General features: G+C 39.1%; 2 protein-coding genes across 3 annotated transcripts in view; one reads left to right on the top strand and one right to left on the bottom strand.

Moving 5' to 3' along the window:
- LOC134659233 (probable chitinase 2) overlaps positions 1 to 17,703 on the top strand; it is a 97,999-nt gene extending 80,296 nt beyond the window's left edge. For both annotated transcript variants that reach the window (XM_063514870.1, XM_063514869.1), the window contains 9 exons: positions 5,816 to 5,980; positions 6,471 to 6,666; positions 7,442 to 7,538; positions 8,200 to 8,303; positions 10,582 to 10,690; positions 12,170 to 12,364; positions 14,545 to 14,678; positions 15,270 to 15,451; positions 17,302 to 17,703. In XM_063514870.1, the coding sequence (XP_063370940.1) occupies positions 5,816 to 5,980; positions 6,471 to 6,666; positions 7,442 to 7,538; positions 8,200 to 8,303; positions 10,582 to 10,690; positions 12,170 to 12,364; positions 14,545 to 14,678; positions 15,270 to 15,451; positions 17,302 to 17,579 (1,460 nt within the window). In that variant the 3' untranslated portion in view covers positions 17,580 to 17,703. The remainder of the gene's footprint in view (positions 1 to 5,815; positions 5,981 to 6,470; positions 6,667 to 7,441; positions 7,539 to 8,199; positions 8,304 to 10,581; positions 10,691 to 12,169; positions 12,365 to 14,544; positions 14,679 to 15,269; positions 15,452 to 17,301) is intronic.
- Positions 17,704 to 18,234: 531 nt separating this feature from the next.
- On the bottom strand, positions 18,235 to 21,741 carry LOC134659211 (U-scoloptoxin(01)-Cw1a-like). The gene is made up of 4 exons (XM_063514840.1): positions 21,586 to 21,741; positions 20,472 to 20,641; positions 19,508 to 19,588; positions 18,235 to 18,289 (listed from the first exon to the last, which is right to left on the bottom strand). The coding sequence occupies exons 1-4, from the start codon at positions 21,617 to 21,619 to the stop codon at positions 18,236 to 18,238; spliced, it is 339 nt and encodes a 112-aa protein (XP_063370910.1). The 5' UTR covers positions 21,620 to 21,741; the 3' UTR covers position 18,235.
- Between the last annotated feature and the right edge of the window lie 795 nt (positions 21,742 to 22,536).

The following is a 22,536-nucleotide window of genomic DNA, read 5'->3' as shown; positions in this document are numbered from 1 at the left end:
GTTGTTTCACATGGGCCCTGGTAGGCAATATTATACTTAAATCTATTGAGTTTGAGTACAGTACATGCAGGTTTCATTTTAAATTATTACAAATATTATATCATTATTACTATCGTCAAATAACAAATTATCAAATTATATGTCACCAAATGCTCATGCTTAAAAAATTGTTACAGTTTATGTCAAAAATATATTTTTATCGTTTATCACCATGCCTGTCACGTTCTAACAAGTATGTAAGTGCGAAAGTGATGGGCATAGTGATAGTCGATAGAAATGGAACCGTGCTGAGCCCGCTGGACAACGAGACAGAACAATTAACAAAAAATATACTTGTTCAACCAGATCTTGACAGTAGAAAAAGGCGGCAAATTTGAAAAATGTAGGCGCGAAGGGATATCGTCCCATAGAAAATTTGAATTTCGCGCCTTTTTTTACTGACAAGATTTGGTTGACCAGCTATAGTTGTCCTGCAAATTAGTACACTAAACTTCACTTGTTAAAATGTGACGATCGCCGTTTACTCTCATTCCGATTTTTTTTTATAATGTATACCTATTCATAGAGGCAATCCTAAACTCCGATGTCGTTGTGGGGTAATAAAATAATGAGGTACGTCTTTTTCGTAGCTATTAAAAATATCGCATTCCTGCCTGTTTTGAGTACCTACATAGAAGTAGGTAACAATTGTTAAAAAAAAAACAAATTGAATCTGATTTTTATAATGACCCCTCTGGGTGGGATATCAGTCGCGTTCGTAAAAATTAGTGCAAATACCAATTTTTGGGGCAGTTGCCGGGAACCGGAAACCCGCCAGGAAAATGATGATGATGATTCAGATTTTTATAACTCAACAAAAACATGTATTTCTGAGAATCGACCGCTTCGTCACATCTTATTGATTTTAGAGCCCATCAACATGCACACTAGCGCCACTGCTAAATAATCGTGATTATTTAAAAAAGGGGGCCGCTACATACTGTATTTTGTATTTAAGTGCCTTTTGAATACATCAAACTAGTTTTTACGTTGCTGGATTCGTCAATCTAAAAACTCAAAACAAAAACGGCCGTTTTAACTTTGGACGCATAGATTAGATCGACGAATCCAGCAACATAAAAACTAGTTTTTACGCCTCCTATTCGGAAAAGAGCTTTTTCTTCCCCGCTAGGAGGGATCAAAGTGGCACTTTTCCTCCCTGCTAGGAGGGATCAAAAGTGGCACTTTTCTGTTCTAGCACACTAGTTTTACATTTTTTTTAGCTTAAATAATCTGTTTAAGCATCAGATTGTGTCACCATTAAGTTTTTTTTATTTTCCTCATAGTTGATGTGAAAAGCAGTATGTGTCACACGGTATCAAAATTATTTCGTCCGGGCGTTAAGAGGCAACAGGAGTGGTTATTTCTCCATACAAACGTACTCAACTGTTTCCTCCGTGGGTTTTGAAGCTAGAGCAATGATTTTTTCAACACAGATTAATATTGTCAATATCTGTGTCGGACCGTTTTGCTTTTTTTGATATTTTTGTTTTTTAAGGCGCTAGAGCCCTTCAAAAATGGCCAAAATGGCCTAATTGACTATGCCGCAATGAGAGGCGTGGTATTCAAAACTGATATCAATTAGCCAAAAAAGCAAAACGGTCCAACACAGATAATTTCATAATCATTTAGATTTCCAAATTTGGTTACGATTGGTTAAGTTTTGGAGGAGGAAACAGTCGAGTACGAAACCTCGATTTTTGAGATTTTTACGCAGGATTTTTCGCCTTGTCCTTATCGCACTAGTTTTAGGAGCCGCTTCCGTTAGCGAGACGGGTATATTTACCTAAAATATTTAAATCTCAGCTCCTGTTTCGTCCTAACACTTGAATCCCTCATTACGCTCGGGATTCAATGTACGCCCTTGACGGAAATATATAGCTGGTCAACCAAATCTTGTCAGTAAAAAAAGGCGCGAAATTCAAATTTTCTATTGGACGATATTCCTTCGCGTCTACATTTTTCAAATTTGCCGCCTTTTTCTACTGTCAGGATCTGGTTGACCAAGTATATCATGTTGATCCCTTGTAACACAAACTACTATTGATGTATTCAGTTATCAATGATATGGTATACAGGGTGGCCCATTTAGATCGGTCAGTATGGGAAAGTCTGAGCGCCTACCGCGAACCACGTTCGACGTGTTGCCTCTCTGTCGCACTTGTAAATTCGTACGTAAGTGCGACAGGGAGGTAACACTTCGAACGTGGTTCGCGGTAGGCCCTCTGAAACTATAAGACATGCGAAGATCTGTTCTTGAACCATGTCATCGATTTTAATAACATGAAAACTGCATTCATACTTAAAAAAAAACCTGTTCTCAGCTCGGGAATCGAACCCGGACGTTTTGAAAAATAAAACTAAAACTATTTATATTTAGATATCGATTGTGTAGGTCTTAAGCACACCTATTACTCTGAAACATGGTGTCTAAAATGAATAAAATGCATTGTTTTCATATTCTTTAATTTATTTTAGCAAAGTGTTCGAAATGACCACCGCCTTTTTATTATTTTGAGTACCTACAGGTTTTAATGTACTTATGAATGCAGTTTTTCTTGTTATTAAAATCGATGACATGGTTCCTAAGAACAGATCTTCGTATATGTCTTATAGTTTCAGCTTTCCCATACTGACCGATCTAAATGGGCCACCCTGTATATTTATACAAAGGTGGCAAACTCAGTATTTCACATAAAAGGTGACATTTATCTCGTATCTTGGCCATTCGAAGCCGTTCCGGTTTTGTGACAGGTTTAACCTTGCCGTGATATTGCGACGGGGGCGTGACGCACCGCTCACACGCGCCTTTTGAACTAAATATAAAATTTAAAAAACTACTTTCGCGTTATCATGTCGAGGATTAGCAAAGCAATATCTGGGAGACCGAGCTATGCTCGAAAACCCCCATATACCAAATTTCATCGATAAAAATACATGAAGATAGAGGTAAACAACAGACGGCCGTATCGCTAAGGAGCGATCTCTTCCACTTTACCTACATTACTTTCCCATCAAGTACCTACCACTATTATTACCGAAAAGATGTTATACCGTGAACAAAGACGTTTCACGCTCGAGATGTTTGTCACGCTAGAGGATTCATGTCACCGAAATAGTGGAACAGGGTCACACGCATGTACTATCGGGGACATTGCCGGTGAACCACTCCGATCCTTACGAGCGAGCTAAACTCCGGCTGATATGTGAAATATGGAATACCTCCCATAGAGAACAGATAGGTAACCAAGGGGCCGATTTTTGAATTTCGATCGCTCGATTTCGACACTCGAAAATCGGTGGAAAACGGTGAAATGCTAATTTTGAAATACGAGTGATAGAAATTGTGAATCGAGTGGTATCGACCACTCGTTTTCAATTCTATTAGTAGAATTTATATGCCTAGTAGTGGAGATATTACTGAACGAAATACACGAAATCGAGTGGTCGAAATTCAGAAATCGGCCCCCAATAACGATGCATTTAGGACCCAGGCCTCCAGTGCCCCAGGCTGGAATCGAACCAGCGTCCTCTGCTATCGCCGCAGGTGCCGCGATAGAGGCCTGGGTCTTTTTTTCTTAGTATGTATATGACATTTATTTCAGTATAGTACTGTTTCTACTTGAAATAAAAACAAATTAAAATATTTTCTGAAAATAATATAATTTGTTCTAATAATAAGTAGGTAAGTACGTAGTTTATTAGTTGTTGTTGTTTGGGCTAAGCTTCGCCTCCCCATAAAGATAAGCAATTAGGATGCATTTTGGATTCCTTATCTTAGTTTGCAAATGTCGGCCGTCACACAATAATAGACTTATAACAATAAACATTACCTGAGCTAACCTTTTTTTTCAACATCCACATTTTTAAGTGCCATGTTAAGGATGACTCAGGTTAGACCGGGCCCTGTCCGGGCCGGAGCTTCCGGAGCTTCATTTTCTATGGAAAGGATCACAGGATCACTTGTCATCTGTCATAGAAAATTAAGCGTCGGAAGCTCTGGCCCAGACACGGCCCAGTCGGCCCGGTCATAGAGAAAAAAATACATAGAGTGCTCACTCCATACATCAGTTTTAGTAGCAAAAAGACTATTAGCATCTAGCATCGAGTAGCGGAACTATCAGTACTGCTACTTGACAATAGATGTAGCACCGACCGGAAAGTCTTATGCTGTTGAGATAAGACTTTTCGGTTGGTGCTACATCTATTGTCAAGTAGCAGTACTGATAGTTCCGATACTCGATGCTAGATGTAGACACTGAAATTAATAGTCTAACTGATGTATGGAGTGAGCACTCTTGTCTTACTATATTTCTCTATGGCCCGGTCTAACGTGAGTCATCCTTTATTGGTCATCACTTTTATGATATCGCCTGATTGCCTGCAAGACGTTTAAACGATTTGTGCCCTTAAAGTGGTTCACTGGGAATGTCCCCGATAACATAGAGAAATATAGTAAGACAAGAGTGCTCACTCCATAGGTACATCAGTTTTCATACCAAAAAGACTATTAGCATCTGGCATCGAGTAGCGGAACTATCAGTATTTACTGCTACATCTATTGTCAAATAGCAGTACTGATAGTTCCGCTACTCGATGCTAGATGTAGACACTGAAATTGTATTTTTTAGGGTTCCGTACCCAAAGGGTAAAAAACGGGACTCTATTACTAAGACTTCGCTGTCCGTCCGTCCGTCTGTCACCAGGCTGTATCTTATGAACCGCGATAGCTAGACAGTTGAAATTTTCACAAATGATGTATCTCTGTTGCCGCTATAACACAAATACTAAAAATAAAATAAAATAAATATTTAAGGGGGGCTCCCATACAACAAACACGATTTTATTGCTCTATTTTATGTTGATGGTGCGGAACCCTCCGTGCGCGAGTCCGACTCGCACTTGGCCGGTTTTTCTCTATGCCGATAGTACTCGTACAGTCAGCAGCAGAAGTTGCTAAGCGGGCGAGGTGTCCAAAATTACCTTGACGCGCTCTTATTCTCTTAACAATAAAGTCGCGTCAAGATCATTTTGAACACCTCGGCCGCTGTACTGAACTGTACCTACTTAATGAAGGTAGTCAAGGTCAGAGAAAATTTAAGAGCATAGTGGACCATCGCTTCTCCATACTACCACAGGGCGGACACGCCATACATCAAAAAGGATTTGCGTTTATATGTGTGCGCGGCACGTCTGTACAGTGTACACGCGTCATTGAGTTTCTGACGGAATCCTGACATGCTCTCAGTAGAGCGACTTACGCACACATTCTTGTCGCGGCCTGTCGCGGGCGAGGTAATCCGAATCGGGGCGGGGCGGTGCGTGTCCGTTCTGTATGATAATACTATTACTTATTCTGTGATACTACTCCTATAATAATATATATAAAAGATCGCAGAACCACCCAGAGAGTGAATGTTTCCACTTTAAGTGGATTCCAGACGAGACAATTTTTCACCAATCTGATGAAATTGACCGATCGAATCAGGACGTGCGGACGCAAACGCCAATTTGATTCCCCGATCAAATTAGCAGGTGCGGACACAAAAATGCCAACTTTTCAAGTTAGTATCTATGGAATGCAAATTGGTGATTAAATTGTATACGTGTGGACGCTAGATGAGATTGACGCCAATTATTTTCCTAATCAAATCGGTCGATTTGCCCAGCTCGTCGGGATCGGCTTTATTAATTTAATTCAAAGCTTTATATAAGATCCACAAAATGAAAAGTAATATCTTTCAACAAATCATTGACAAACAATTAAACATTCCAGGCCCTATGCATGGGAAAGTGGTAGTATGCTACGTTGCCAGCTGGGCCACTTACCGGCCCGACGCCGGGAAATACGACATTGGCGACCTGGAGCCTTCCTTGTGTACTCACCTCGTATACTCCTTTGCTGGACTGGATGAAAGCACTAATACAATTAAAATTATGGGTAAGTGATCGCTTTTAATGTTTTAGACAAAATAGTAGATTGTTAACCACGGGCTAATTTTTTATAGTATTTCTTGAAACTTTAAATCGTAGAAAAATAAGTAAAGTAAGTGTGGTAACTCCATACATCAGTTTACTTACCAAAACGCGACTTATTTCGTAGTCGACATCTAGCGTCAAGTAGTGGAATTATCAGTACCGCTACTCGACACCAGATGTCACAAATGACGCTACTGACGAAAAATGTACTGCTAATACAAGCGGAAGGAGTTGAAAATAGAGTTCCGGTGCATCCGATTATAATATTAGCCGTAAATTGTTGAGTATTAGAGTTTTAGTTTGCCACGACATCTATTATCAACTAGCAGAACTGATAATGTCCGCTACTTGACGCTAGATGTCGACTACGAAATAACTCGCGTTTTGGTAAGAAAACTGATGTAGGTACTTATCTGCAACTGTGAATTTGCCTAAAATGTTTTTTTTTTCAGACCCCTGGCAAGATATCGAAAAAAACAACGGCCAAGTTGGCTACAAAGGGTTCGTGGGTCTGAAAGAGCGCTACCCCCACCTGAAGGTAACCATCGCCATCGGGGGGTGGAACGAGGGTTCGCTCAAGTATTCCAAGATGGCCGCCAGCGAAGATAATAGGAAGACGTTTATTACTAGCGTCATGGCTTTCTTGGAGTAAGTAGTGTCTACAGACATTTGTACCCCTAGTGTGAATTTCATTCGATAGTGTGACGTGACGTACGCGTTTGCGTGTGTCATTTTGCATGGGATTTAGAGTTTCCAAAACGTCCCGCTTGGCGCGCTGTTCAAAATCCCATACAAAAATAGACAAGGCAAACGCGAACGCTAGTCACTTTATCGAATGAAATTTTATTGGTGGAAAAACTTATTTTTCATTATTCGTTCGTTAACATACTAATGGGACTTTCAATAAAAAAAATCGTATAGTTTTTAATTTTTTAAGCCAAACCAGGCTAAGCTAACTCGGACTGACTCTGCCGTTACATTAGGAATCTTACCATAAACAGCAGATTTGTATCAAGTTCAAAGATTTCTATTGAATTTCTTTACACTATTTATTGAAATTGATTTTTTTTATTTCAGACATAATATCGTCCATATCATTGGTTAGTAACAAAAATCAAAACATAACAAAGCTATTAAAAATAATGTACATGTACAAGCTGTACATTTATGTACAGCTTGGCAAAAAAGAGTAGAAATTAAAAAGTGGCAACACTGTAGTGTGGTCCCGTTTTCTTATATAAATTGGTTTGAAAGGGACTTTTTAATTTCTACTCTTTTTGCCAAGCTGTAATACCTGTAACATTAACCTGTCAAATCCCACGATATGACGTCACCATAAGCGTTCTGGCTCATATATGAGCCGTGGGAGCTGACAGATTAACCCTTTGTTCCTTTGTACCTAATTTTTTTTTTTTTGCTTCAGCAAATACAAGTTCGATGGTCTCGACTTGGATTGGGAGTACCCTGCGAGAAGAGATGGCAGACCAGAGGATAAAGCCAACTACGTCACTTTGGTTAAGGTAAAAAAAAGATATGTAGGTACCTACCTTTTTTGGAGGTATAATTTTTTACCTTTTTTAATATTTCTAAAAAAATATCTAATTATAATTAGATGCAAAATTACATTTGTATATAGATGAGCATTGTTTTATAGGTAGAGTTAGATCAAGAAAAGTCTGGAACGATTTTGATAGCACACGCAGTGCAACTGTTATTTTAAACGTCACACTTCTATGAAATTATGACGAATAAATAACCATTTGTACAGTCAGCAGCAGCAGAAGTTGCTAAGCGGGCCAGGTGTTCAAAATGATCTTGATGCGACTATATTGTTAAGAGAATAAGAGCGCGTCAAGGTAATTTTGGACACCTCGCCCGCTTAGCAACTTCTGCTGCTGATTGTACGAGTACTATCAGGGACATTCTAAGGGCACAAATCGTTTAAACATCTTGCAGACAATCAGGCGATATCATAAAAGTGATGACCAATAGCATGGCACTTAAAATTGTGGAGAATTAGAGCGTGTCAAGGTAATTTTGAACACCTCACCCGCTTAGCAACTTCTGCTGCTGACTGTACCTATAATTAACACTTGCACTGTGTACTTATGCTATTAAAATCGTTGCAGACTTTTCTTAGTCTAACTCTAGAAAAATAATATAACATGTATATATTTTCAGGAACTTTCAGAAGCTTTTGAGCCCAAGAAATACCTTCTAACAGCGGCACTCGGCGCTGGTAAAGAAACGATGGACGCCGCTTACGATCTCTCCAAGCTTAGCAGGTACAAACTAATCATTATCATCAAACAGGCCCCGTAGCCAACATGCCAATCGCTAACGCTCCGTAGCTAACGAAACGCAACTGTCAGTGTAAAGCTTTGGATTCCTCCGAAAGCGGTGCCGTCATATAGCGGCCGCAAAAGACGGCCGTCTTTACGGTGACGACATGTGGAAAGTACCACGGCGTCATAACACGCCGTCATCCACCATAGTCAAAGCGGCAAATTTGAAGAATGTAGGCGCGAAGGAATATCGTCCCATAGAAAATTTGAATTTCGCGTCTTTTTCTACTGACAAGATTTGCTTGATCATCTATAATTTACTTGGAGGATGAAATATCTTCAGAAGAGGAAAATAATCGTAGTACGGAATCATTTATTCAAATCTCGTGTCATTTATTCAAAATGGCGTCACCGCTATCTAATAAAACGTTCACGAAACCATCGACACCGTCATGGCGGCCGGCATCCAAATGACGGCACCGCTTTTTTACGTTACGTTGACAATCAACGCTGTCTAGGAAACCGCTCCATCTTGTTTACATAGACAACGTTCTAGTGACGTCATTCACCGCTATATAGCGGCTGTCATATGACGGCACCGTTTTCGGAGGAATCCAAAGCTTCAGTGTAAGGCCTGAGTGGACGCTCTTGTTGTGCGTGCAGCGGGGCGGGGCGTGCGGCGTGCATGTTAAACAAATGCGCACGTATAGGAGCGGCCTTAGTGCACGCTGCTCACATCACAAGTGAGCCCACAGCCACGCTGCACGCGTCGCCGAGCGAGCGTCCACTCAGGCCTTACACCTGTCACACTAGAGTCTGAGCGGAAAGAGAAGAGTCGTGAAATGTATGGGATCCAATACATTCTACGACTCTTCTCTTTCCGCACAGACTATAATATGGAAGAGTGATAGAGAGACACAAACCACAAAGCGGTTCGATAGCGAAGCGCAAGCGAGTGTCACCTTGGCTAGGCCGCCAGTTGCCCCTAAACCGGAAAACCGGGCCGGGTCTGGCCGGAGCTTCCGGCGCTTCGTTTTCTATAGAAAGTACTACGTGATGGCCGTCATAGAAATTGGCATGTCAACGCTTCGGCCTGACCCGGCCGGTCTCTATTGTTTCCCAAATAGTTTTAAGCCATAATGTATTGTTTGCCCGCATTTTCGTTTGTCATAATTCATTTGGTTCAGAAACGCGTCACTTTTCAGGATTGCCACAAACCTAACCTAACCTAACCTATCTATAGGATAACCTAACGAAAATCCTGAAATGTTAACGGTTTCAGTTTTATGACTAATGATAATGTGACAAACAATACATTATGACTTGAAACTTTATGGGAAACAACGGGACCCCATTTAGAACACTATTGACCGCTATAGACGTCAACTGACCGCGCGGCTAGTGCAATATCAACTTTCGTGCAATGTGAAATGGCGAACGTCGTTAACCTGACGCGCTGCATACAATAGTCGTGGCGTTCAAAGAGTTAGCTAAAACCATGGAGAAATATAAGTAAAGAAAGAGTGGTAACTCCATACATCAGTTTTCCTACCAAAACGCGAGTTATTTCGTAGTCTACATCTAGCGTCAAGTAGTGGAATTATCAGTACCGCTACCAGTGTTGGCCGAAAGTTAATGCGAATTGAAAATGTTGGCCATTAACCATTATAAATTGAACCTTAAACCGTATCGGACGATTATAGTTTACGATTCAATTTATAATGGTTAATGGCCAGCATTTTCAATTTGCATTAACTTTCGGCCAACACTGACTGCTACTTGACACCAGAAACTAATATTATAAGCAGAAAGAGTTGAAAATAGAGTTCCGGTTAATCCGGTTATAATATTAGCTGATTGTTGCTAGCTAAATTGTTGAGATAGAGTTTTAGTTTGCCGCGACATCTATCGTCAACTAGCAGAACTGATAATGTTCGCTACTTGACGCTAGATGTCGACTACGAAATAACTCGCGTTTTGGCACAGAATAAATAATAGTACTAAGTACAGAAGACTCACTCTCTAACAAAACGCGTCTGTTACGATCAGCACAGATATGGCCGCTAGGTGGCGACAGCGCCACGCGCGGCTTATGGCTTTCCCCAAAAGTGGGGCCGAACGGATGTACTTTTAGCTACCTGTAGCAAAGCGACGAAATCGCGGAGTGAGACACGCCTGGTTTTGGTAAGAAAACTGATGTATGGAGTTACCACTCTTTCTTTACTTATATTTCTCTATGGCTAAAACTTTTTTAATTATCAGTCAATTCTAATTCCAGGTATCTGGACTTTATCCACATGATGTGTTATGACTACCACGGCACCTGGGACGGGTTTGTCGGAGCCAACGCTCCTGTGTCCGCTCCTGAACCTGATGTGCTGAGCGTGGTATGTATACAGGCTATTGGCTACACCACAGACTATCCAACCTCTAGACATAGCACCTCCTCTGCCACACATACGGTAGCGTTACTCCATCTTCGAGTCAATCCCGTGCCGTGATTGGTCCGTGTCTTTGAACGGACCAATCACGGCACGGGATTCGCTCACCTCGTCCCCCCGCACCCCCGTATTTTTGGCAGCACCGGTTTCATGAAAGAATAGGCTACATGACTAATTTTCATTTATGGTATCAATCGATCGGGTTTGTTTTTAGGATCAAATGTCTATATGGGACCCATTGCATTAAAGTAACACAAAAGTCAGAAATTGTAGTCAAAGGCCGACAGTCGCACTTCACTCGCGAAACGCCCTATACAAAACGGCAAGGGAACGTGACGTCAAGGTCCCTGGGAGCCCATCTTGTAGTATGGACAACATATGGACAAAACAAGAAAATTGCGTTTTTGTCGGTGAAATATTGCGTTTATGTATATGAAATGTAAGGAATCGAATGGTACCCTTACTTTTATAGTTTTTGGAAGTTAAAAAAAAACTTAAATTTTAAAACTTTCAGGTCCTGTATTTTTGTAATTTTTCAATATTTTATTTTAATATCCACATTATTGTGATAAATTGCTCGTTTGCTATCTATTTTACTAGATTTTGTTATAAAATTCAACATGTGTCATCATCCCTATTGGCCTAAGCTCAGTCTAGAGGTGGGCTACACAGACACAGTATAGACATTATTAGTATCCGCTTGATATTAAGACTACCACTTGGGACGACTTTTTTGGCACCAACGCACTAGTGTCAGCTCTTGAACCAGCTAGACATGTTGAGAGTGGTAAAAAAAATTGCCCTATAAGAAAATTAGTCTCACACTGGTTTTCTACTTTCTACTAAACTAGTCAAATCAGTTTCTTTTTCCGAACTGTCAAAACGATTTTGCTACTATGGAATTTATATGAAACACTAGCTTGTGACGTCACGATCATATCACCTACTCTTTATAGTTTTATACGGGTTTTAAAAATAGAAATTGTGTCTAAGAATAACTGCGGTCTACGTTTCTCTAATAATCTTCTGGTGCTTTATTTCATGCATGGTGTAAAATAATTTATTTTAAATACAGTCAAATACTCTAATAGGGCGTTTTTTTTTTGTTGTCCCAAACACTTTTTTTTTCAAATTTGGGATTTTTTATGTTATTTCTACTCAGAATCACGAGCTCTTTCTATCCTAATAGGAGAAAAAAAGTGTCCTAAGGTTTTTTTCCATTCCGACACCATTTTTCATAGACTTTGTATGGCGGTCGCGTAATGGAAAGATCGAAAAATGTATGGAAATTTTGGGACACTTTTTTTCTCCTATTAGGATAGAAAGAGCTCGTGATTCTGAGTAGAAATAACATAAAAAATCCCAAATTTGAAAAAAAAGTGTTTGGGACAACAAAAAAAAACGCCCAATATCCTTTCTTTTCAGGAATACACAATCAAATACATGTTGGAGCACGGTGTGAGTCCATACAAGATGGTTCTCGGCCTCCCGATGTACGGACGGACATTCTACCTAATGGACGCCAGCGTGGCAAAAGTGGAGTATGGTAGAACGCCTGTCAAGAGCCAGGGCTTTAAGGGGCCTTATACTAGAGAAGCAGGCTTCATGGGGTACAATGAGGTAAGCAGGCCTTTATTAACAGGAAATAAGGCCCAAGAATAAACGAAACTCTGCGTAGGGGGCGCCACTCCCACAATCACCAATCTAAGGGTCTACCGCAAACGAGAGAGTCGACGTTTTGTCATATAACCTCCTATCACATATTTATTTATTTATTTATTTAAACTTTATTGCATAAAATATATACAACAATGTACAAATGGCGGACTTAATGCCAAATGGCATTCTCTACCAGTCAACCATAGGGCCAAACAGAGATATATATATATATATTCATATTTATTTGCAGAAAAAGGGTTAGTTACAGGTCTTATAGTTAGGTTAGTAATGATCCACCTTGATCCGCTATCTCATGACAGCATGCAAATTATTCTTAAACTACATTCTACAACATTCAAGTAGGTATTTACAAAGTACATTAATTAGCTATATGTACACTTATACACAATACATTTATATTAATTTATGAACAATGTCAAGTTAAAATTATGCCAAATAATAAGAAAACAAAAAATTAAAAATCAATTCATTTTTCATGTCATCATGTTTTTATAATTCCAAAATTCTTTCAAGTTGTAAAAACAATGACTCTTGCATATTCTAGCGATAAAGAGTCTCGATTTCGCGTTTCCCGGTAGGCACTTTGTAAACCATAGAATTAGATGAACAAGAACAACTGTCAATCTTCAAAAGTGTGACCAAAAATGAAATGCAAGTGTGTGCGTAAATTGTCTATGTGAGATCAAAAATAGTGATGTCAAGTTACAACATATTAATAATCTGTCGATGTTTGATTGCTTTATCGACTACTTTTTCAAATGTGTTATTTTAAACGTTAAAATTCTACGACATTAAGACGTATAAATAACACTTGCACTGCGTGTGCTATCAAAATCCTTGCAGATTTATCTTAATGTAACTCTTACTGTGTTGGAAAGTGAAGTTTAAATTTATTGCTAAACATGAGCACCTTCAAAAAGGTATAACATTCGTTATTATTTCAAGTCGGTTATAAAAGCTAATATCTTAATGATGTCTTGTGAAGAAATAATTACATAGCTATTAATATACCGACAAGTTATCGATACTGTCATATGAACATTTTGTCAAGCCCTAGCGTAAAGTAACAGATTAGGTTTTTACACAAAATATTTTAAATTATAGACTAATATGATAAAATATTACCACACAAAGGAAGAAAAACTTATAATGAACTTTATAAACCGGCTTCTTACACTTTTTACGCTGTTAATTTGACAAAATATCGTTATGAAAATTTCGCTCGGAATATCATAAATCCTCTGAAATGAGTATTTGCTTGGATTATTTGGCCCTGTGACACTGCAACCCGGCACACTACAAGACACCATCTTCACTGAATTGCTTTATTTAATACTTTTCGTCCTAATCCGTGTATATTTTTCAATTTGAAAATTACCGTGATACGCTCTTGGCCGTTAGCGGCCGTCGTCAAACTCAAAAGTGGTTACGTTTTCTCATTGGTAGTCTGACTCTTTCGCACTCATGGGATGTTCATATACGTGATGGCTTCCCTTTCGCACACTTAAGCTGTCTGTCAAGCGCGAGCGCGGATTCTAGGTCTGTGTTGTAAACAAACCGCCTTGATGTATCAATGTCATATTTTGTTGTACAACGAGGTACGTTAACTATTCGCAGTTTTTACGTAATGAGATTTGACAGTGTCGAACAAGTTTTGTTCATTACCTCTTGCATTGCATGCATCCCGTTTAAAGGTTAAATGATACCCATAAACCTATGAACGCCTTCGACTTGAGAGAGAGATAGTTTATGAGGTAAACAGTGACAATTAGTAACTTTTTAGGGTTCCGTACCCAAAGGGTAAAAACTGAGACTTTTATAAAAACTAAGAATTACCAAGACTCCGCTGTCCGTCTGTCCGTCCTTCCGTCTGTCTGTCACCAGGCTGTATCTCATGAACCGTGATAGCTAGGCAGTTGAAATGACCTCTAATAAATTGTATTTATTGTTATAAACATTAGAAAAAACATTTATTGTAGCAGCTTAAATAAGTATAAATACAAACTAAAAATACAAAAAATAACTACTTACTAAAACCCGTCCCGGGCTGTCCCCGACGCAAAGGTGCCCATCACGCTCGCTGCGTTGCCGCTCTAATAAATGTATTTTATTCGTTACAGATTTGTATGGAGCTCTCAAACCAGACAAACTCTTGGCGGCGTGAGTGGGACGAAGCCAGCAACACGCCTTTTCTTCGCGATGGTGGACGAGTTATATCTTATGATGATCCTCAGTCCATCGCTGTCAAAGTCAAGTAAGTTACGTCCTTCCTTCAAAAATAGACGAATAAAACAAGAAAATCGGTAACGAGATAAAAATACATAAATTGCTCACTCCATACATCAATTTTGGTACCAGAAAGACTATTAATTTCAGTGTCTACATCTAGCATCGAGTAGCGGAACTATCAGTACTGCTACTTGACAATAGATGTAGCACCGACCGGAAAGTCTTATGCTCAACAACATACTTCCTAATAGGAAAAAAATAATGATACCATTCGACTCCTTACATTTAATTTAAAAAGAAATTTTATAGCAACCGTATACATAAACGCAATATTTCACCAACAAAATCGGAATTTCCTTGTTTTCATACATCGAAACTTCTAACGTTACATGGTGTGGTGACGTCACGATGCCATTTTCTATGAAGCGTTTCGTCAGTAAAGTGCGGTTCACCGTCATTTGTGACTTTTGTATTGCTTTAAGACAATGGGTCCCATACAGACATTTGATCCTCAAAACAAACCTGATCGACTGATAAAATTAATAAAAAATTGTCTAATACCGCGTTCCGTTTCCTCAGCCTATATGTCCTTGAATCTAACACATATTTCAATCAGGTTAGCAATGTCCTACGGCCTCGGCGGCCTCATGGTGTGGAGTATCGACACGGACGACTTCAAGGGGTCCTGCGAAGTGGACACCACGGAGAACGCGTACGAAGTCTTCACGAAGACGTATGCCGAGATCAGAGACAGCCCGGTGTTGAAGGAGGCGCTCAAGACCTTGAAATTGCCTGATGGTGGGTATTCTTCGTTAATATTATGAATGTGGAAGTTTCATACTATGTACGAAGTCTTCACGAAGACGTATGCCGAGATCAGAGACAGCCCGGTGTTGAAGGAGGCGCTCAAGACCTTGAAATTGCCTGATGGTGGGTATTCTTCGTTAATATTATGAATGTGGAAGTTTCATACTATGTACGAAGTCTTCACGAAGACGTATGCCGAGATCAGAGACAGCCCGGTGCTGAAGGAGGCGCTTAAGACCTTGAAATTGCCTGATGGTGGGTATTCTTCGTTAATATTATGAATGTGGAAGTTTCATACTATGTACGAAGTCTTCACGAAGACGTATGCCGAGATCAGAGACAGCCCGGTGTTGAAGGAGGCGCTCAAGACCTTGAAATTGCCTGATGGTGGGTATTCTTCGTTAATATTATGAATGTGGAAGTTTCATACTATGTACGAAGTCTTCACGAAGACGTATACCGAGATCAGAGACAGCCCGGTGTTGAAGGAGGCGCTCAAGACCTTGAAGTTGCCTGATGGTGGGTATTCTTCGTTAATATTATGAATGTGGAAGTTTCATACTATGTACGAAGTCTTCACGAAGACGTATGCCGAGATCAGAGACAGCCCGGTGCTGAAGGAGGCGCTTAAGACCTTGAAATTGCCTGATGGTGGGTATTCTTCGTTAATATTATGAATGTGGAAGTTTCATACTATGTACGAAGTCTTCACGAAGACGTATGCCGAGATCAGAGACAGCCCGGTGTTGAAGGAGGCGCTCAAGAACTTGAAATTGCCTGATGGTGGGTATTCTTCGTTAATATTATGAATGTGGAAGTTTCATACCATGTACGAAGTCTTCACGAAGACGTATGCCGAGATCAGAGACAGCCCGGTGTTAAAGGAGGCGCTCAAGACCTTGAAATTGCCTGATGGTGGGTATTCTTCGTTAATATTATGAATGTGGAAGTTTCATCCTGTGTACGAAGTCTTCACGAAGACGTATGCCGAGATCAGAGACAGCCCGGTGCTGAAGGAGGCGCTTAAGACCTTGAAATTGCCTGATGGTGAGTATTCTTCCTTAATATCATAGAGAAATGGGTCTCTATTGTTTCCCAAAAAGTTTGCAGTCATAGATAGATAGAATACTCTTTATCGGCACACCTCAGTAAAAAGATAGAACAATCGATTAAATGTAGAGGCAGACAACAGACGGTCTTATCACTAAAGAGCGATCTCTTCCAGACAACCTTAATAAATGGTAATGTATTGTTTGTCCGCATTTTCGTTAGTTATGTCATTTGGTTCAGAAACGCCTCACTTCTCAGGATTGCCATAAAACATACCTAACCTAACCTATCTATAGGATAACCCTACGTAAATCCTGAAAAGTTCACGGTTTCAGTAGATTTAGTTGTTGATGAGTAGGCAATGATAGTAAGTATGACAAACAATACATTATGACTTAAAACTGCATGGGAAAGAAAGGGACCTCTAGAGAAATATACATATATAAGTAAGGAAAGAGTGCTAACTTCATACATCAGTTGACACCAGATGTCACGAGTGTCGCAACTAACGAAAAATATATCGCTAAAACAATTTACAACTAATATTTTAGCAGAAGGAGTTGAAAATGGTTATATGCTACTTATCACTACATAGTTTAAAACAAAGTCGCTTCCCGCTGTCTGCCTGTCCCTATGTATGCTTAGATCTTTAAAACTACGCAACGGATTTTGATGCGGTATTTTTAATTAGATAGACTGATTCAAGGGGAATGTTTATGTATAATTTGTTATTGCGAAGCCGGGGCGGGTCGCTAGTTAACTATAAATACAACTTTTGTTATTATTTACAGCCAACCGCTTAGAAAACCTCAGCAAGCGCACAGCCTACGTGGCATCAAACGGTGAATTATTCCTCCGTCTCCCCGAGCCCGAATATTCCAACTACCCCCTCATGCGCACCATCAACGAGGCGACAACCCTAGCGTTAGAAGAGAAGCGCATTTTGGACGAGATGGACAGGATCATGAGAGAGAACGAGATAGAAGACAAGCCCGCGCCCAAATCCAGTCATAGGGCTGTCAGCAGTTTAGGTTTTTTGTCTTGTGTGCTATTATTGTTTAAGTTTTAAGTGAAAGACTTTTTGCGGTTGTGGCTTAATATCGTTCCTACAGAAGGTTAAGACCAGTATGATTTTTCGATTGTTTTAGTCATTTAGTTTTAATACTCTTTTTTGATAATATGTTTTATTCTAAGCCAGTCTCCAATGAAATTTATTTTGTGACATGTTTATAGTTTTTTACGGGGTTCGAAAGGATAATTATCAATGATAGTTATCTTGATAATTATCGTGATTTATATGCCTGATAATTATCGATTTGATAATAACCTAATAACATTTATAAAAAAATTGCAAAAAACGTCCAATTATTTTTTATTATCAAAGGAAATAAATATAGAACCATCCATAGGTAAGTACTTGGGATAATTATCCGATATTTATCGGACAATTATCGCGATAATTATCAAAGACTATCATTATCTGAATAATTCGATTATATTTAGATTATCCGGATAATTTAGAATCCTGGTTTTGATTTTTTATACATAATATTAATGATATTTTCCAAAAGTGTTGGTATTTATGACACTACTAAGACATTAATGTATAGTAATCTGTAATTGACAGATCTGTAGCATTTCTATGCATTTTTATTTTAAGGATACTCATTTTTAAATAAAAACCAAAAAAATATATTTTATATTTTTATTGACATCCTATCCTCTTCATAGATCTTCATAAGGTGACCCGCATCTCACGTTGTAGAAATGATCGCAGACCTGAAAAGAAAAAAAACTTCATATTCTAATGCCGGATGTACACACTCATCGAGAGAAAGGCGAGACGAGACGAGAAGGAAGCTAAATGTAGGTATACACACTCGTTCTGGGTAATTTTATCTTTCTTGGCATTACATTTTTTTTAATTCCATTCAGAGATCTAACGATAGTAAATGTTACCATACTGAATTGGCCTATCTATCAGCTTAGCACACAAAAAAAATCAAGCATCTACCGCAATAATTCACGTCACCATAAATAAAAATCTCATCGTACTCGGCGATAGGTGAAAAATTAAAAAAAATCATAACTCCGAAAATACGAAAAATCGCGGAACATACATGGGGGTGATTCAGATAGCCCTCTAGGTCCTCTACCTCCCAGCTTCAGTATATCACTACTTCTTGGGACACCCTGTATAAGTATTTCTAACCTCGATGACAATATTTAATTTAGATATAAATATTGAGAACTGTTTATTCTTTACTTAGGTACCTACTTATTTTATTTACAGTAAAAAAGCGCTCGTCATCCAAACTTCTCTTAAGTTACCTAAAGTTGATATCATTTTGACATCAAAATGTAAGCTTGAATTGGCCTTGTATATAAAATAAACTAAGTAATATCATAGAGAAAAAAATACATAGAGTGCTCACTCCATACATCAGTTTTAGTACCAAAAAGACTATTAACATCTAGCATCGAGTAGCGGAACTATCAGTACTGCTACATCTATTGTCAAGTAGCAGTACTGATAGTTCCGCTACTCGATGCTAGATGTAGACACTGAAATTAATAGTCTGAACTGACTTATTTCTCTATGGTAATATGGTCAGCTAACATTGAACTATTATTACTACGTATAGAACCGACACAGAGAACCAGTATTTTGCGCCATGGGATGTTGTTGTTTTGACAACAAACCATAGAAGCGAAGCGTGAATCTCGCGACCTAAACGCGTAAGCTCCATGAATTTTACTGCGCTTACGACATTTTGGTCGCGTGGTAGACCAGGGACAGGTTAAGGACAATTTCATTATTTGGTATAGCTGCTCTATAGTAATAATAACTCAATGTCAGCTAATAAATAATTTAAAGTTAATATAATATAATTTAACACAGTCAAAGTTTTAATGTTATAAAATACTCCAGTGAAAAGACTAAAAAAGAAAAGAATAACATTTATCTTAGGTATTAATCAAAACATTATACGGTACCTGGAACTGTTCATTGAAAAGAGTCCCATTGGCACAAAGGTCTGTCGCCACTAGACGCTGGTGCCAGCAGAAGTGGTACGCCTGGAAACAACACAGACATACAGCACGGACACGATGAATGAATGAATGAATGAATAAATGATCCTGAAGAAACGGAAGTTTCCGCTGCGGTTGGAGGTAGGTTTGTAAGCCTCAGGTACACCATCCCATTCGGAGTTAACCGGTTAAAGGACGACTCACGCTAGACCGGGCCGGGGCCGGGCCGGATCTTCGGTATACTACGTATTGACCGAGCAAGAGCGAAGGTCTCAATTTCTGTTAAAGGCAAAATCCTTTCGTATGGCTGGCTGGTCATGCATTCCTCAACCGAATCTCGTGTTTGTTGAGCTTTGATAAGCATGTTACCTATTAGGTATTCATTTATGCATTATTATGCACCTGACATCCATCCCAATTCGCGTAATACACCCGTGAACAGCCCTGACAGCTGAAGACCGTATGAATAGCATTCCGAGCCAGCGTGGGGTGCAGTGGGGTAAGTGCAGATCATAGTAGCTTCCTGACATCCAGTGTCCAAATCCGCATAATACCCCCGTGCTCGGCCCTGACAGCTGAAGACCCTATGAATATGAATGGTGTCGCGAGCCAGTGTGGGGTGCAGTGGGGGAGAGTGGGGCAAGGGCAGATCATGGTAGTAGCTTTACCTGACATCCAGTGTCCAAATCCGCATAATACCCCCGTGCTCGGCCCTGACAGCTGAAGACCGTATGAATGGCGTCGCGAGCTACTGTGGGATGGAGCGGGGGAGAGTGGGGCAAGTGCAGATCGTGGTAGTAGCTTTACCTGATATCCAGTGTCCAAATCCGCATAATACCCCCGTGCTCGGCCCTGACAGCTGAAGATTGTATGAATGGTGTCGCGAGCCAGCGGGGGAGAGTGGGGCAAGCGGAGATCGTGGCTTTACCTGACATCCAGTGTCCAAATCCGCATAATACCCCCGTGCTCGGCCCTGACAGCTGAATACCGTATGAATGGTGTCGCGAGCTAGTGTGGGATGGAGCGGGGGAGAGTGGGGCAAGTGGAGATCGTGGTAGTAGGCAAAGTCCATCGGCACCTGGCAGGTGGAGAGGGCCGCTGAAATGTCAGCAAAATGGTTAAAATAGTTATATATCTTATTAAATGGTTTATTACGAACGTAGCCTTAACTTTAGGCGCTGAGAAAAAATATTATTTACTTAGTTTAAAGTGACTTAAAAATTACAGTTGAGATTTAATGAAATCTTTTGAAATGGGAATAAAAATTATGCAGACTAGGAGGGTCAAAATTAGAGTCTTTAATGTATTTTTAAGTTTCATTTTAATTCTTACTCTTGATTTTAATATCATTTTGTAAATGTAATATGGGTTTTTAAGACCTGAAATAAATGTATTTTTTTTATAACTTACAAAAAAATTTATAGGCTTAAAATAAAAACATCATTATTTGTATAAAATTAAATTATTGACCGAGCGTTAACGGAGGTCTATGTTACTTGGGCAAAAATGCTTTCATATGTCCGAATGTTCTACTCTACAGGTGGCAATGATCATGAAATTTTGAAACCGAGTGTTTCATGAAACAGATTCTCCTGATAACAGTTTTGAATGATTCACGGTTAGTTAAAACAACACAAAAGGTAATCACGGTTCATATCCCGGTCGAAATAAGTCTAGATTCTCCTGATATTTTGTGAGCAGGTAAAATAATTAAATAGATAATTTTTTTTTGCGATTCAATTTTGGAAAATTTTCAAAATAGCAGAGCCACACATTTATTCAGTTTAAAGCTACCCTCGTGAGGTCTGATTATAGTTCACAGAGCCAATATAATATTTAAAACTTTCGCATTTTGAACACATATTAACTCACATTTATAGACGGGTCTATCGCGAATTTATTTTATTACCTTTATTTACCGACGGTTCGACACTAAAAAAATCGCGATAGACGCGTCTATAACTGTCTGTGTCTCACGGAAGTGTTGTTATTTAAATTGCAATTCTTTACTGGGACCTTCAATTTAATAACACCATTCTTACCCAAACAAAAAACAACGGCAGCGATTTTCAACATCTTAAATTATTCAACTATAAATTAAAATAAATAAATTAAATAATAATAAATAGGAGCGCCGCGGAGTGCGCGATTAACGATACTAAACGGCGCGTGAGAGCTTATCCGCATTAGAATGTTATAGATCCATAGATCATTGATATAGATCCGAGGACGGTGTCATGCCATATAAATAGATTTAACCAATCAGTATCAAGTTATGTTTGAACAACGTTCCATCTCTAGTAGGATGTAATATTACATCTCTGTTTAGCCCAGTGGTTCCTAACCTAGGGGTAATTACCCCCGTGGGGGTAAAACTGGTTTTATACGGGGGTAATAAGCTAACCTAATATAACAATACAACAAACGTACACTTTTAAATTTTTCTGACACGTACCGATCCTAAATCTTTGCGTGTAAAGAAACCGTTATTTCTTAAATATGGCGGAACTGAGCGCAGTTATTATGATTACCTGTCAGTTTGACGTTTGACAATCAAATGACAGTCTTTTGGCACGCGGATGTTGGGAAGATGGCGTCCTCGCGAAAACGTTGTAAGTAAATCCGTTTTTTTCACCAGAATCTTACATTATTTTAACCTAAATTTAATTAAAAATACTTTTTTCTACTCCAGCACTTAAATGTGTCAATTAAATGACTGACAGTGATATCTAAAGCAATGTCATTTGAATGCTTTGTCTACAGGCTCATAAGATGACTGCTAGCAGTCATCTTATGAGTATAATACAACTGCTTTATTTTTTTTAAAGATACAAGTTCCGATCATCTTGATTGAAAGAGGTATGTTTTCATTTACAATAATAACTCTTTTTTTTTAAATAATAACTCAATTTTTTTTAAATAATAACTCTTTTTTTTAATAATAACTCTTTTTTTTAATAATTTTTTTTTTTTTTTTCTTGCTGCTGCTGTCA

This window comes from Cydia amplana, chromosome 24 (assembly GCF_948474715.1).
Source record: "Cydia amplana chromosome 24, ilCydAmpl1.1, whole genome shotgun sequence".
NCBI lineage: Eukaryota > Metazoa > Arthropoda > Insecta > Lepidoptera > Tortricidae > Cydia > Cydia amplana.
This window is presented reverse-complemented; position numbering and strand designations above follow the sequence as displayed.